Source organism: Aethalodelphis obliquidens, unplaced genomic scaffold (genome assembly GCF_003676395.1).
Source record: "Aethalodelphis obliquidens isolate GAN/ISIS:26980383/991018 unplaced genomic scaffold, ASM367639v1 scaffold1, whole genome shotgun sequence".
In the NCBI taxonomy this organism is placed as follows: domain Eukaryota; kingdom Metazoa; phylum Chordata; class Mammalia; order Artiodactyla; family Delphinidae; genus Aethalodelphis; species Aethalodelphis obliquidens.
The window spans coordinates 45,604,714-45,617,910 of NW_020837945.1; the positions used below are offsets into that span (position 1 = coordinate 45,604,714).

Below are 13,197 nucleotides of genomic sequence, written 5' to 3' on the forward strand. Positions count from 1 at the left end.
TTCTTATTCTGTGTTTTTGACAACTTGTTGTGTGTAGATATCTATGTAAATACACTATGTATGTATGTTTGAATCAGGACAGATTTAGGACTCTGAGAAGCTAGATAATTTTTCACAAAATTAATTTAAAAGAAGATTCTTTATATTTCTCCTTAGAAATTATAACTTATTAATACAAGTGATACCCTAAAGTTTCATAAAGCATTCATTCTCTGAAAAATACCAATACCTTTTAAGCTGTTAATGAGGTCTCCAAAATGTTTAAAATTTCATGCTTTTTGTTTCACATATGCACATTTTGGAAATCCTGGATGGTTATATTACAACAGTACTGATAATAAGTTTCATTTTCTGCTGTTAAATAAAGACCAAATGACATCATTTTGTACCCTATCCTAATATTTTACAGTAGGGTATGTAAAGAAAAGTGGGAGAATTGAGTAATCACAGTATTCACAATTATATAAACATGGCAAAATCAAAAGAACTTATCCATTATAATCAATATTCCATTCACTTTGCAAATAAGTATAGTAAGAAGATCCTATCTTTATATGTACCAACTTGCATGAGTTCATTTAGCCAATCAAAATAAGATATCAGGAATTAAAAATGGGTTCATTGATGGGACTTCCCTGGAGGTCTAGTGGTTAAGACTCTGTGCTCCCAATACAGGGGGCCCAGGTTCAATCCCTGGTCAGGGAACTAGATCCTGCATCCCACATGCCATAACTAAGAGCCCACATGCTGCAACTAAAAGATCCCACGTGCTGCAACTAATACCCAACACAGCCAAGTAAATAAATAATTTTTTAAATGGGTTCATTGATAGCAAAGTAAAATAATGACAATAATACTGAATGCAAATTATGATTCATTATGCCAATAATCAAATTGATAACGATTAAAATATGAAGAAGAGATATAATTTCTTCTCTCATGTCCCTCTTACAGTCCATCAGCAAATCCTGTTTCAAAAACAAAATCCAGAATCTGACCTCACACCCCCTTCACTAGAATTTCTCTAGTCCATACCACCATAGCCTCCTGTCTGGACCTCTAAATTCACTTCCTAGTCACTCCACTTCCCTTCTACCTCAACAACAATGTTCTCCCTTCGCAGCAACCAGTGTCTTTTTTCTTTTTAAAAAATAGAACATATCACTCTCCTATTCTGAACCTTCCAGTAGCTCCCCATCACATGTAAAATAAAATCCAAAACTTTACCAGGGCTGACAAGGGTCCCTACCTCATGTGTTCCAGCTACATCTTTAGTCTCCTTCCCAATAATTTGCTGCACTTCAGCTTATTAGTCCTCAAATGAGCCAAGCCCATTCTCTTCTCAAGACCTTTGCATTTGCTCTTCCCTCTACCCAGAATACCTTTCCCTGGATCTTTGCATGTCTCACTCCATTTCATTCAAATCACTTCCTCAGAGGTTTCATCTCTAACTATCATATTCAAACCAGCAAATTCACCCTCCTCTATTCTCTTCTCCTGCTATATTTTCCTTAAAGCACTTTATCATGACCTGATATTATTATATATATTTCTGTATTCATTGTTGGTCTTTTACACTAGAACATAAATTTCACAAGTGCAGGGAATTTATTCACACCTTACATTCCAAGTGCCTAGGACACTGCATGGTATATATTGTGCCCACATTTGTTAAATGAATGAATATGTAAGCCAATATTATATGTAATTTTTACCTGGTCCACAGATTTTGGGGGCATATTAAATAAATTTGGAATGTTAGTGAAGGGTTTTTTTTTAATTTTATTGAAGTAGTCTTTATTTTTGTAAAACAGAAAAGAATAAAGAATAAAACAAGCAAAAACACCAATTATCCCTGTACCCAGAGAGTGTTTGTTAACATAGAGAAAAATTATACATACATAAGATTTTTCAAAAATTAACAGTACAGAAATGTAAATATTAAACAATGTCTCTCTTACCCACCTCCATGGTTTCCCCCCACCATCTCTCTCCCAAGAGATGTACCTATCACATATTTCTTATGTCCTTACAAAGAAAAGAAATTAAATTTTATGGCATATATAGATCCTTTGAAAATGTATACACCATATTGTTACTCTTTATCTTCCTTTAAAAATAAAATTAATAGTTAACTATACTTACTGGCATTTTCCATTTCATCTCTATTCTTTTTAATGGCTGCATAGTTCTTTGTTAATATGTACCATTATTTGTCTAATTTGTCCCCTTAAACATCTCCATTTTTTCTACCACTTTTTGTATCATAAGCACTGTGGCAATGAATTTTTTTTTCTTTGCTTAATATTTGTAGATTTTTTTAAGTTTATTTTTTATACAGCAGGTTCTTATTAGTTATCTATTTTATACATATTACTGTATATGTCAATCCCAATCTCCCAATTCATCCCACCACCAACACCCCCACTTTCCCCCCTTGGTGTCCATACATTTGTTCTCTACATCTGTGTCCCTATTTCTGCCTTGCAAACCGGTTCATCTGTACCATTTTTCTAGATTCCACATATATGCGTTAATATACGATATTTGTTTTTCTCTTTCTGACTTACTTCACTCTGTATCACAGTCTCTAGTTCCATCCACATCTCTGCAAATGACCCAATTTCGTTCCTTTTTATGGCTGAGTAATACCCCATTGTATATATGTACTACATCTTTATCCATTCGTCTGTCGATGGGCGTTTAGGTTGCTTCCATGACCTGGCTATTGTAAATACTGCTGCAATGAACATTAAGGTGCATGTGTCTTTTTGAAATTATGGTTTTCTCTGGATATATGCCCAGTAGTGGGATTGCTGGGTCATATGGTAATTCTATTTTTAGTTTTTTAAGCAACCTCCATACTGTTCTCCATAGTGGCTGTATCAATTTACATGGAATGTTAGTGAAGGTTAATATTTGATTATGTTAGTCTAAATAAAATATTAAATTATTCAGTGATTAGCTATTTTTATTTTTATTTTTTATTTATTTATTTTTTTGCAGTACGCGGGCCTCTCACTGTTGTGGCCTCTCCCGTTGCAGAGCACAGGCTCCAGACGCGCAGACTCAGCGGCCATGGCCCACGGGCCCAGCCACTCCGCGGCATGTGGGATCCTCGCAGACCGGGGCATGAACCTGTGTCCCCTGCATCGGCAGGCAGACTCTCAACCACTGCGCCACCAGGGAAGCCCAGGACATCATTTTGAAAACATACTTTAAAATGATTCAGGGAATAAAAAAGTTCTTTGTACTATTCTTGTAGTTTTTCAATAAGTATGAAATAATTTCAAAATAAAAATTATCTTTACATAAAAATAATTTTATACAAAACAGTAATATAGAGTAAGTGGCATTTTACATAAGAAGAACCAGAATAGAATATAGTAGATTTGAATAATTAATTTTCAAAAAAGAAAGTCTAAAATTGGATAACATAAAAATCAACGGCCTGAATATGTTGACAACTGCAAACAGTATGGGAAATGTGAATATATTTATTATATGAGTTACAGATCTCTTGAAATTTGTAGATATACTATTAGACAATACAGCACTGCTGCCAATTTTTAGAGGAAAAAAAACACTTTAACCACTAATCATAAACATGGACCAGGTGACTTCCTGGATTTCACAACAGAAATAATAACAACCTGACAAGTTAGAGTGAATTCAGTGAGAAAGGCAATTTACAAGAATGCCAAACAAATGTCAAACTGTTTTGGTTCTTGTATACACTTGATTTTGGTCCTAAATTAGATATTTGGTTACTAGTAAGACTTCTCCATCCTGATTTACTGGTCTAACCTGTCTCAGTCAGTAATTGGCAGATATAACTCAGATTATGTAAATCGAGTTAGGATCAGTGCAGCAGTCTCTCTGCTTGCATATTTCTCATACTTTATTATTGTCGTCTACTTTTTAATTATGCTATTATTTTAAAGAATGAAGCAAGTAGTTCACTTAAAGGTAGTTTCATATTAACATACCAAAGCCCTTGAATATCCTTATGTTATACATATTATTTGATGATTCACAATGTAGTAGCACCCACTGACTGTAATGCCTCCTCACCAAATCAGATAGCAGATATTAATTATATGTCTATTGTTGGCCCAGTGTTGTATGCACTCCTGTTGGGCTTTGATACTGCTTTCTGACAAGTGCGACATTTCTAATATAAATGTTTCAACAGGTGTTTTAACTGGTTGTGGTTGCAGGACTTTCTGATCCATGTTTCTGGAGCCTGATTTGTGAAATCTATCCCTGACCTCAAGTACAGCCTGCCCAAGTGATACAGTTAGACACTTTCTTCTCCCCTTTTCCCATGTACGTATTTCTCACTTTTCAAATCTATCACACTGTCCTGTGATTTGTAACTGTCACTTAGTTCTGTTCTCCTTTTTTGAGACAATGTCTTGAGGTGGATCACATTCATATTCCAATCGCCAAACGCAGGGCCTGGAACAGGTAGAATGTTTATTGAACAGGTAGAAGGCCATAAAATAACTTTGTAGATGGGATATTGGTTTCTGGTTTTTCTTAATATATATTCCTCCCACCAACTTTCCTAATCGAGTTTGAGGCAGCTAACACTAGAAGAATGACTACTAGGTCAGTGATCTTGATTTAGACTCTATCTAGATCTTTATTTCAGAATTTTCCATTTTCTTATTTTTTGTTTTGTTTTTCTGAAATGTAGACTGATGAATAAACTTTTCAGTAAATACTTAATTTTTAAAAATTTCTCTGTCTACCTTTCTTACCTACTAAGGAAGAGTTTTCCAGTAGCTACTTTTTAAATTTTATTAAAAGATGCTTTTTATTTCTAACCTAGATTGTGTTTTATTTAAGCTGCAGAGACTACATATACCTACAGAATGTCTTTAAGTGGTAGGAAAAACTAGAATGAAAGTGGCAGAATTTAAGATGAATAAGTTAATTTCCATTCCCCTCAGACTGCATATGGTTTATAAAGTTGTGGTGTGGTCAGCTCTTTCATTTGATGATGTACATGACTGATCATTTGAAGTGGGGTTCCTGTTGAACCAGATAGAAATGGAATCATCATTTCTGGAGTTACTTAAATTAAGACCAACTGTGAAATTGATAAAAAACAATTTGTTCATTTGATTGTCTTCCAGACTTGATAATTCAAAGTCATATGTCAATATATTCACCTGTAGGAGAAATAAACCAAATGACTTATGATGGAAACTGACTACCCAAAAGTACTTATTTGGAGAGTTGGAAGAAAGAAAAGTAAAGTAGAAGATAGGATGTAGAAATGAATGAAACTTAAGAATGGTTGTTAATATGAAATCAATTATAAGAATTACCTTTTTACTTTGATACTGGAGTCAAAATATTCCTATTGTAACTTCTTCTGTTTTACCTTTTTTTCATAGGTAACTCCTTTTACTATTTACCAATGAAAAGTTGATTGGAAGAGGTGAGGAAGGAATTCAGTTGCTAACACAGACTGATGGAAATATTTGATGTAGGCTGCTTTTGTTCATTATTTGCAAAACCAATTAAGTTACAGTTTGATAAATTTTTAGAAATTTTTCATAATGAAAGTGGAGGCATTGAGAATGTACTTACTTCATTTCTAAAAAATCAAAATTGTATCCTCTATAGTAACACTTGATTTTATAAGCTCCATATGGATTTTTAACTACATTTAGCAATCTTTTTAAGTGAAATTTCATGAAAATTTGTTAATGATATTATTACTTCATAACGGACTATGTAAGATTTCCATAGGTAAGTATCAGTACTTCATCACTCCAGATTATAAACAAAGTGAATAGACATCTAGTCCATTCTATACAAAGAAAATTCATGTAAAGGAAATGATGCTAATCTCAATTTTAGATTAGGTAAAGTCCCCATTTGAAAACTGTGGCTTATCTTACGTGACAGCATGTATCATTTCCAGCTGCTTTCTCTCTCTAATCAAAACATTTGCTCACAATAACAGCTGCCTCTATGCCTTGCTTTTAAACCATTTGCAGCAAATCAAACTGGGAACATGTCCATAGTAAGAAAACTCAGGATTCTGGGATATGTCTGTTCTCCAACTTCAAAATAAAAACAACAAGAAAGCTAATTCACAAACCAATTATCTTTTTCCTCTGAAGCTTTGTTTCATGAGCCCTAATAAACAAAATTTACAATAAACACTAAAATAGTACAGTCCAGAAATTTATAAACAATTGTTCTTTTCAAAATAAATCCATTTAAAATTGTATATCAGATATGTACAATACAGTGCATAACTTCTGTACTCATCAATTATTTTGAGAAAACAATATAGGAACTGAGTTTTGCAAATAATAGTAAATTATTATTCTGAGCCATTATCTGTGTCATCTGTATGAAGCTGCATTACTAAAAGTTAATAGTCTACATATGACTTTATATTATAGATAGCTTTTGACTCAAACAAAAGATATATCAAACTGAATTGGTATGAATAACTATTTTGGAATAGATTTTATAATCTATGTTTGCCAAAGAAATCCTTCTTCTATTTATATACCCTTTAGAATACAGTGGTTTGGTATTAGCAAATTTTGCACTGTTTTAGATGAAAATATTTGTTAATGTTATAATTTTTTAAAGCATTCATTTCTCTTCATAAGTATCATCATCAATTTCAAGGGAAGAAAAGTAAATATAATTTAGGTCAGACTAACACATCTTAATTTAAGCATTAAAAGATGTGTGTTTGAAAGATGTCAATCTCCACATGTTCTGGAAATAAAAACCAGACAAACAATACAACAGAACTTCATGCATCCCATAGAAATCTGAATAACCAATTACTTAAAATTTTACCATCTGCTCTCATTGAAGCAGCAAGACTGAGGCATTTTCCCGTGTTACAAACCATGATAATCAGAATGTAACAGAATGAGAAATGCTAACATCATTTTCCCCCCTTCCTTATTTGCTGTTGTGTTTCTTAATGAAAACCTGGGCTATACAAAGGAAAGGGGAGGACGTTCCCCCGCCCCATCTCCTAACTGAGGGCTTATACCAAGTAATAGCTTTCTACTGCCCTGGGCAGCGTGACATTGCCTCATTTGGCCAGCTATTATTCTAGGAGGCAGCTAGTGAAGTGCCCCGATCCATCTGCTTGCTTTTCATGGACTGGTGCTTTCCTTGATGTTGACAGCTGTCTTAGTATTCCTGGGCCACCTGCCACATAGTAAATACTGTGCTCCAACATATATACAGAAGCTTATCCCTCTGGTGGACTTTTTAGAACAAAAAGCTTAACATTTCTAAACTACACTTGCATCTTTGTTGAAATGCTTCAGAGTCAGCACTTTGTCTTTTCTCATACTTTTGAGGAATACAGTGCTTGTGCATTGGGAATGGTAGTTCAGTTACAGTGTGATGAACTTCAGCTTTTCTCAAACATCAAATAAGTATTGAATTGCAGACCTTTTGTGGAAGTCATGGTGGTCACAGGAGGCAGAGGGGAAAAAAGTTATCTCCTCTAGTGAGCCTTCCTGGAACCTTTTAGACTAAGTTGGGGTCCATCCTATTTATACCCATAGAAAGATTTTCCCTGTCCTACCTGCTTTGCTCCTCCATTTACCCCATCAGACTTGCTCCTTGAGGGAAAGCACTGGTTTTTATTCATCACTGTATCTCTAAGAATGAGTGTGTATCTGACACATGGTTGGCACTCAAGGACAGACCAAGGTTTTAAGGTACGTGAAGATTTTTGCAATTTCTCTTTAAAGAGAAAGATTTAAAATTAAAAATAAAAATTAGATATAAAAGTGAATGAAGCCGCAACTACTGAAGCCCACGTGCCTAGAGCCCGTGCTCCACAACAAGAGACGCCACCGCAATGAGAAGTCCGTGCACCGCAACAAAGAGTAGCCCATGCTCGCCGCAACTAGAGAAAGCCCGTGAGCAGCAACGAAGACCCAATGCAGCCAAAAATAAATAAGTAAAAATTTTTTAAAGTGAATGAAAAAATAAATCATACAAATTACCAATTTTAAAAGGTTGGCTAATACTACAAATATCACGAAGTCTAGAAAAACAGTATTTTTTCCATTAACTGCCTGGTATACCTCTATAATATTTTTTTCTTATACCTTTGTTAGTATACTCTTTGATAGCATTTCATATGACAATGATTTTCTAGTGTCATTTTCTGTACATATAATGGAAAGAGAATTCAGTCTTTCCTCAAATTTGATTGAGTGTATTATTGATAGAAGGGCCAGGTAAACATACAACACTATACACTCACATACACACTCATTGTTTGTGGTATTGCCACAGGTTTTTGCCCTACAAACAAAAATTCTGAAAAATTCTATTTTACATGATTTTCATTTAAAAAAAGTTTGCTGAATTTATAATTATAAAAATTATATACACTCCATTATTGAACATATTACTGTTATGAGAGAAATTACATCAATTAGAAGTGATTCTTTCTGTTCTGGTTTTGTCTTCTGATGCCTGAAATAATTTTCTACAACTTACCTTTTGCTGTTGTATATTTTGAATCTTGTTTCACCTCCACTACCCACACATATTTTCAGTGTTAGGGGAATTAGGATGTGTTTATGTAGTGATAATGTATCCTGGGTGTAATGCTTGGTGAGTTGCACAATGGACAAATTGGAATTTAAGCAGTAACAACTATTCTTTGGAGAAGCTGACAACCAAAAAAATATATCCTACTAAATCCAAACTGAATGTATCCCCAGCGCAAATTTCCCAGCAGATCCCAAAGTGCCCCCAATAACTCCAATACCAACTGACTCTAGGCATAAGGTGATGGAGGGAAAATCCAAGTGGAAAGAGATTGTGGTCTTAATTGCAGTTTAAATGTTTGCTTTTGTAAATTTGTAAATTTCATAAACACACACGACCAAGTGATCACATTCCTGAGTTCACACTGGAAGAGACCGTACCAGTGGGATGCCCTGAAGCTTCAGCTTCATCAGCTTCACAGTAAATGTGCTTCTACTGCAGATACTCATTAAATGTCTTCAGGAAAACTGAATGAACAAATGAAGGCAACTGTGCTAAATTAGCATCTCTAAGATCCTTACAACTCTAAAATTCAACTTTTTTACAGACTTCCTAACGTAATCTTAGAACTTAGTATTCAGAAATTTGTTATTATGAGTTTAGAATAGAAGAATGGAGGACATCTAGGAACTGATAAGTACTTGAAAAGTAAATAAATTAAAATTCAGGAATCATTAATTTATGGTTTTAAGCTAATTTTTCATAGACGAAGTTTGCCTTAATGGAGGCAGGACACCATGTATACTTACCTTACAATTCATTTAAATGCTTTGTTCTACCACAGGCTGGAGATTAGAATATCGTTAGACATTGTTTCCTTCGTGAAGTAGTTGCTTTTGAGGAAAAAAAATATATACATAAATATTTACAAAATATAAATATAAATATTTATATATATATCATGGGTCTGTATTGGACCAACTGTTCATTTTAGGGGCCTCTAATAACATTTATATTATCTTATACCTTTGCAAGCTGTTTATTAATAGAAGGGATTCTAGCTGGATGAACATTAGCATTATTTCTACTACATATACTATCACCACCAATACTATAAAAAGTTTCTATATGAATGAAGGACTTTACCCATCATGATTCTATGCCTTCTCATTTACCAAGGATAGTGGTTATTGAAAGAATATGACTATCACAGCATTCTCCTTGACAACTATTTTTTAGAGAAATTCCTTTCTTTAAAAAAAAGCATTATTAGATAAAACCATAACTCGGTAATAAATCTTACTGTGCCCAGTAAGTTTTTATCCCCAGAAAGACTTCCTGAAAATCTACCCTCTGGGTAGGTATTAGGGTGTAGGGCTTGCTTTGGTCAGTACAGTACAGTACAAGTGGTGGACACATCTGGTAGTTATTTAACATTCCTTTGGGGAGATTAATTCTCTAGCCCTTCTAGATGGAGGGAATGGTTTGCTTCATACTTTCTTTGCTTTCATATTCTCTGGGCTTTCTGGTAAGCTGGCCTTTAATGGAGATTCTTCCCTAAAATAATAAGGCTCGAATTGGGAATTTTACTTGTCTTATTCTAGTGTATTAATCTAGCTTTTCCCTTTTTTCTCAGACTCACAGAGAGGGAAGAAAGATTTGCAAAAGAGAAGGTGCTGACTAGCACTTTTGATCCCAGACGATTCCAATCTTGAGGGATCATCTGGGATGAACCCAGCAGAAGGAAACTAGACTGATTTGACTTTGGTAGGTTAAATTGAGCCAGAACAAATTAGAGTGATTGGTTTTGGGCTCTGCTGCAGTTAGTAGGGGCTGGAGTGCTGCTGCGAGGCAGCTGTGGTGTGGCAGGGAGGCTCAACAGCCATCAGCTGGTGTTGAAATGACCTGGGGTGTATAGCCATCCAATCGACTCATCAGCAACCTTCTCTTCCTCCAGGACTCCAAAGAAAGAGGGGGGATGACCCCAGGGTACCTTCCTGCCCCTCCCCCAAGTCAAAACTGCCTTGGACATTTCATTTTTATCTCATTTACCTGTATAACATTTTCAGTGAACAGGTATAGGATGTTCACTTTTCTGATTTCTACACCCTCACAGGGGCAGCTTAGCTTTAAAACAAAACACCTGCGGTGTATGGGCCCCTTGATATTTTCTCTACTAGCCACTAGGGTATAAAAAACTAAAAAAAAAAAATCGTGCTACTATATTAGTGAAATAAGTCAGACATAGAAAGACAAATACTACACTATATGGATTCACTTATATTGATGAATCTAAAAAAGTCAAATCCATAGAAGCAGAGAGTGGAAAGGAGGTTGCCGGGGGCTGGAGATGGGGAAACAGGGCGGTATTATTCCAAGGGTACAAAGTTGATGTTATGTAAGACGAGTAAGTCCTAGAGTTCTACTTACAGCACAGTGCCTATAGTTCACAATACTACATTGTATGCTTAAAACTTTGCTAAAGGGCAGATCTTACGTCATAAGTGTTTATAATAATAATAAGTAAGAGGGTGGGAGGGAACTTTTGGAGGTGATGGATGGTTTTATGGCATAGATTGCCATGATGGTTGCATGGTGTATATTTATCTTCAAACTCATCAAGTTGCATACATTAATTATTACAGCTTTTTGTATGTAACTTCTTTTAAAAACTGAGAAAATCCAAACTACAGTATTTAGACATATTTAAAAGCAAATCTTAAGGACCTTTTTTGGTCTCCAGATTTCAGTGACGTCTGTGTAATAACTACAAAATATTTGTTCCAGCATTTACAAGTTTGAATTACACTTGTTTTTGATCAGTGACGTTTTGCAAGAGGGTTCGCCGGGGAGTAGTATGTAACACGGAGTGTGAGAAATACCAAAACACATCTGGGTTAGCGTAAGTTACTCCACACAGTAGTAAGCCAGCCGAACAAGAAACGAGTTGTTGACAGATCTAGACCAGGCACCTACGGAGCCCTCCACTTCTAAGACTCGGCCACGGGGTAACCTCATCTTCTGCAGCCCCGGGTAGCTGTTCTAGGAACAGCTGTTAGTTAGCTGAAAGGCAGCCCAGGCCATTCTGGTACCGCAGTTTACCAGGTGTGTTCACAAACTTTAGTTAATGAACTTCTTTCAAAAGTCTGAAAACTGTTCCGTCCATTGGCTGGAAGATAGAAAAACAAATCAGTAATAGGAAGGAAAATTTGAGCGAAAAGACAAACGGGCTGGAGCTCGTTTGGGCGGGAATCCCGGAGCCGGGCGTAGCGGGGTTCCGCGTCCCCACGGGTCTCAGGCCAGCACCGGCAGCGAGGGCCCGGCCGGCGGTGGCGGACGGCCGCGGGGCCCGGGCTCGGGGCGGTGCCGCGGCCTCTGGCTCCTCCCGGGGGCGGGCGGGCTGGGGGCAGGAGGAGGAGCCGCCGCACAGCGCAAGAAGTAGCCGCGCTGGGAGCGCATCGTGCCCGCGCTTCTCCTGCCGGAGATGGACTAAGCCGCACAGCCCGCCCGCCCGCGCCGAGTCAGTCCTGCCCTCGCCGGGTCCCGCGGCGCCGGTGTCAGGGCGCAGGACACCGTCTCACGCGTTCCCCGGGGACGGCCGCGGACCGGCTGCCGCGCCGGGGAGATGTCCGGCGGCCGGAGGAGGGGCGGCGCCCCCTGGCACAGCTTCTCCCGGTTCTTCGCTCCCCGAAGCCCTTCCCGGGACAAGGAAGAGGAAGAGGAGGAGAGGCCGGGGACAAGCCAGCCGCCCGCGCCGGGCCGGGGCGCAGCCAGGTGGGAGCTGCGGGGGGGACGTCGGGGGGCCCTGCGCCGACTCGCGGGACGGGGGGCTCCTGGCCCCGGTGTCCGCAGCCAGCCGCTCTCGGCCAGGCTGCGCTCGCCACTTTCTGTTCCTCCATTGCTCAACTTTCGTCCTTCTCGCCCAGTTTTCTTGCCGCATCGCTTGGTTTGTTAAATCCGGGTGAAGTTCGTGACCCGAGGCCGCGCCAGCCCGCGGGGCGCTCTGCCTCCCCACCTCCCCTCCCCGGATGTGATTCGGTTCCCGTCCCACAGTCGCGTCTGCTCTCCAAGTTCTGCGGCAAAAGCGAGTCCCCCGGCGTCCTGCCGACAGTAATGGGAAACAGTTGTGAGCCCAGCCATCCGCCAGGGCAAAGAGGGCGCGATCCGAAAACCACTTCTGTGGGAAAGGTAACGCTTTGGAGCGCCACCCCCTTGGCTGGGATTTTACCATTTTATTCATAGTTTCTCAAAATGATTTTTTTTAAAAAAAGAATGGTGATGCTGAGTTCCGAAGACTCCATCAAAATATAAAACCCTCGCTAGGCTTATTTACCATTGCCTGACATTTAGATGATGCCGTCCTTCTTTCCCATGTCTCTTCGGAAACATCTGCCTCAAGTTCCCAGACAGATTCCAGAAACCAGAACTCGAGCTGTCTTGGTTTCAGTAATGAAAACTTGCCCCTTCTCTGCAGTCCTTTTTCCTTCTCCACCTGCTGCTATAAAATCGAAATTAAAAAAAAAAAATTCATGTCTAATAAAACTACCTATTCCTGAGTCCTTTCATCTGAGTCCCGAGGGAGGAAGAGGGGTTAAGTGATATACAACTCGCTGTTTTAAACTTTTGATGGCAAGAGAGGCTTACTGCTCCGTCTTCCCCCAAATCGCACTGGAAGATCACTCA

At 38.1% G+C, this 13,197-nt stretch overlaps 1 protein-coding gene across 4 annotated transcripts in view; it reads left to right on the top strand.

Moving 5' to 3' along the window:
* The first annotated feature begins 11,929 nt into the window (after nucleotides 1-11,929).
* Nucleotides 11,930-13,197, top strand: part of CRYBG3 (crystallin beta-gamma domain containing 3) — a 114,907-nt gene continuing 113,639 nt past the window's right edge. For 2 of the 4 annotated variants that reach the window (XR_003432111.1, XM_027102914.1), the window contains exon 1: nucleotides 11,967-12,288. Coding sequence is in view for 3 of the 4 variants with exons in the window: in XM_027102914.1 (XP_026958715.1) it covers nucleotides 12,140-12,288 (149 nt within the window). In the remaining variant the exon portion in view is untranslated. Of the gene's footprint in view, nucleotides 12,289-13,197 lie in introns of all 4 variants that reach the window. The other 2 variants (XM_027102932.1, XM_027102923.1) reach the window with 2 other exon arrangements.